The sequence below is a fragment of the Papaver somniferum genome, chromosome 8 (assembly GCF_003573695.1).
Source record: "Papaver somniferum cultivar HN1 chromosome 8, ASM357369v1, whole genome shotgun sequence".
In the NCBI taxonomy this organism is placed as follows: domain Eukaryota; kingdom Viridiplantae; phylum Streptophyta; class Magnoliopsida; order Ranunculales; family Papaveraceae; genus Papaver; species Papaver somniferum.
The window spans coordinates 106,529,177-106,532,818 of NC_039365.1; the positions used below are offsets into that span (position 1 = coordinate 106,529,177).

Here is a 3,642-nt window from a genome sequence, read left to right on the forward strand (position 1 = left end):
CCGAAGTGATCCATGCTGCATAAAGTTCAGACCAAGCCACCTTTCCAAAAGAGTTCCAAAAAGAAATTTTAAGATTTTTTTCTTTTTATTTGATGTGTACAAGCGATTGTTTTTTCTAGGAAATTTGGAATATCAGCTTAGAGAAAGCTGTGTCCAGCTTTGTTAGGTGTGTTGATTAAGATTTGGATTTTTTCCCCTTAAAGTCATCATCTTTTCATAATCATATAGGCTAGCTAGCGTTCCCCCTATCTCCGGCATATATAGAGTAGACTCCATATAAGGTATATAGAGCATTGCGTGCTGCATTGTCCTCCCATCACATAATTGATTTGAGACCTTTTCAAAGTGAATTGAAATAGATGCCTTTTGATGGAAGAGTAAGACGTTGAATCTACAAGCTGAGCTCCGAATTTTCCAGTAAAAGAAAGGAGGAGGCCAAGCGGTTCAAATTTGCAGCAGTACAAAATGATGCAACCTTTTACGTAGTCATGAGCCGGGCTTTAATTGCTATTGCGCAATATCTATATCCATATCATACTGTTAGCAGTATATAAAGTATAAACCACAGGAATAACCAAACTAACCCCATTAATCATAATCATACAAATGGGGGGTTGAGAAGTGTCAACATCATTCATCAGTATTCATTAAAAAGCTTAATTAGTGAGTACTGAGTAGTAGAAGGTTCTTGGATCAGTCTTGGTGTATGCATGTATACCTTTGGTGCCACTTTAAAATCAAAATAAGATATTGTCTCCCAAGTATGAATATGTCCACGCATTAAGGGAAGTTTTAGACTCTTGAGCATAAAAAATTTTAAAAAAATAAGAGAAAAAAGCAGATTGATTCCCCTTACTTATATAATCCATAATATATATACAAGTAATACTTTTCAATTACCAGAGGTTTTTATTAAGAATTTCCTTGCAATTAACCTTGACTAAAGTCGACTTCTTAATCTAGAAAAAGAAGCTAACTTTACAGCCCTAAAATCACAATCCACTGGGAAGAAAAAAAAAGATACTAATAGTACCCTATATCTAATACAAACCTTAGATTACACTCAACTCAAATATGATTGAGCATTTTCTTATTGTCTTTTACTTTTTATACAAATCTTGAATACATTAATCTATCTAAATGAAGGAAATGGAGATTGAGAAGCAAAGAATCATTTTTACAAGAACTCTCATATTGATATTCATCCAAAATTTATATTTAATTAAAGATAAGTAACTAAAATTTGACACTTTAAGATTTTCTTTTTGGTAATGTACAAGAATATGGTTATGCAGCTAATACTGTAAATCCCATAAGAATGGTTCCTCAAGCCGGAAGGTAAACTCAGCCCCAGCTGGCATCCATGATGTTGAGCAAGAAAACCGGTCAATTAGCGTCGAAGAATCAGAAACATGATCATCGTTAAATAAGTCCGGTAAGTCGAACAATGTGTCGTCATCATCCAGAAATTGAGAAATGGAGGATGATTCTTGCGTATCATTTGATAACGTTGTAGTAGTTGGGGACGAGTGAGAAAATTGTATTGGATCGTCTTGGTTTGGCTTTGCTTCATCGGCTGCTGCTTCATTTATTGGCTCAAACAACAACGCTGCTTTCAGAGCAGCGTCTTGGATATCTTTAGGCAACGCACTTTTGGCTCGAGGAAGTTCTGAAGCTAACTCTGGGAAATTGAGAACTGCTGATTTACCTTTAATGGCTAAAGCAGCAACATCGTGAGCTCGAGCTGCCATTTCCGGTGTACGAAATGTGCCGAGCCAAATTCTTGACTTCTTTCTCGGTTCACGAATTTCAGATACCCATTTCCCCCAACTTCTCATTCTTACACCTCTATAACTTGGATGTTTTCTACTCTCATTTGCAGTACTATTGTCAGTTTGAATAGCTGCTTTCTTGGTTATCTTCTTGGACTGGTTTTTCGTATGTGCGTCGAACTTGGTCGACTTAACCTTTTTGTCCTCGACGAATCTCATCGAAGTCTCTGTAGTGGTGGTGGTGGTGGTGGTAGAGGAGGAGGAATGTTGATGTCCTTCCATGGTTTTTTGAAGGGAGAAGACCTGGAAGAGAAGGTTTGTGATGATGAGTAGGTAGGAGAGATTGTGAGAGTGAAAGATTAAATAGGACAAGCTTTTATGGTTCTTTAGTAAACCAGAATATAATAAAACCAAAAATATGAAAAGAATTATAAAGAAATAAAGTGGACCTTAGAGAAAATATAAATTAATAATTACTAAAGTGATTCACCAGTAATAAATTGTTATTTTAATTTTAATTTTTTTTGAGAAGCTAAAGCAAGACTGTGAGTAATGATGTACAAGACCCCGATTGGTAGTGTATTAGTTAGTTCTGAATACGGTAAGCAGTCTAAATCAAGACTATCAACCATGAGGATTCATAATCACAAAAAGGGCTTACCTTTTTCTATTTGTATGATATTAATTATTAAACTTATTTACGTCATCATTTTACGATATTTGTTATTTATTTAAGTTCTAATTTTTTTTGTTTCTTCCACATATGTCTTCAAACTTTTTAAACGTGACACTATTGGAAAATGACCAATTGTTTATGAGGAATTTCCTGTTTAGTCCATAAAACCCGACCCGGATTAGTCTTTAGTCCATCCAGAAAAAACATTTAATAGGAGGTCCAAAAAAGTTCTGATCTTTGCAAAAGGATCCGAGTACCCTTTTTATTATAAGTGTAAATACTAAAGAACCAACCTCTCTCTGCAATTTTTCCATTAAACAACTTTCCCCTGTTACTTCCTCTCATTTTTTTTCTACCTCATCATATTCAAGTGATCTTCTTAATCGGTCATCAACAAACAAAAGAAAAATCAACGACAAAACCCTAGATTTGATGAAATCATTACAAAAATCCGTTGAAACCATCACAAAATCAACTAAAAAAAATCAGATCTAAACGAAAAATCGTATAAGATTGACATAGTTGTTCTGATGGAGATTCATTTTGGATCTGATTTTATGATTCGTTTTCCTGTTACTCAAAATTGTTTAATACTGGATTATTGTGTTTTGGCTCATATATGTCTAATACTTGTTGTAGTTAATGAGGATTATTTGATGATGCAGTTTAATTCTCTACCAGATTCAATTGGATGTTGCTTCTCTTTGGAAGAATTACAAGTAAATGGTTCAAAACAAATCCTTCTCTGCTTCTTCAGTTTTAAGTCATTCATTTTTCATTTCTATTTTTCTGTTTTGAGGACATATCAATATGTACTGCATACAAATCCCTAGAAGAAAAACTGCTGATTACAGAAGTAATTACAGAAAAATAACAATTACAGGAGTAATTACATAAAAATATGTAGTAGTGAATAAGTAGCGGTTTTCTACGAAGTTGATTTCTTCCAAAATTCTGGTATTCGTTCTAATATGTGTAATGTGTTTATTGTTATTATTGTTGATTCTTCATACAAATTTTCTTATATGATCTACCCTACATATCAGTACAAATCACTTCTGATTTCATTTTATAAAGAAACAATACATATCAATATGTATATTTGGATAGTTTGATTAGTGTAGTGTGTATGATCTAACAGTACATATTAACATGTAATATGTGGAGAAAAAAAAGCCTAGTTTATGGTTGATA

At 33.5% G+C, this 3,642-nt stretch overlaps 1 protein-coding gene across 1 annotated transcript; it reads right to left on the reverse strand.

The window, feature by feature from the left end:
* Positions 1–1,194: 1,194 nt before the first annotated feature.
* LOC113304525 (ethylene-responsive transcription factor ERF039-like) lies at positions 1,195–2,104 on the reverse strand. The gene has a single exon (XM_026553658.1). The coding sequence runs from the start codon at positions 2,052–2,054 to the stop codon at positions 1,296–1,298; it is 759 nt and encodes a 252-aa protein (XP_026409443.1). The 5' UTR covers positions 2,055–2,104; the 3' UTR covers positions 1,195–1,295.
* Between the last annotated feature and the right edge of the window lie 1,538 nt (positions 2,105–3,642).

Coding starts and splice junctions, on each gene's coding strand:
- LOC113304525 (XM_026553658.1), bottom strand. CDS start 2,054: ATGGAAGGACATCAACATTCCTCCTCCTCTACCACCACCACCACCACC.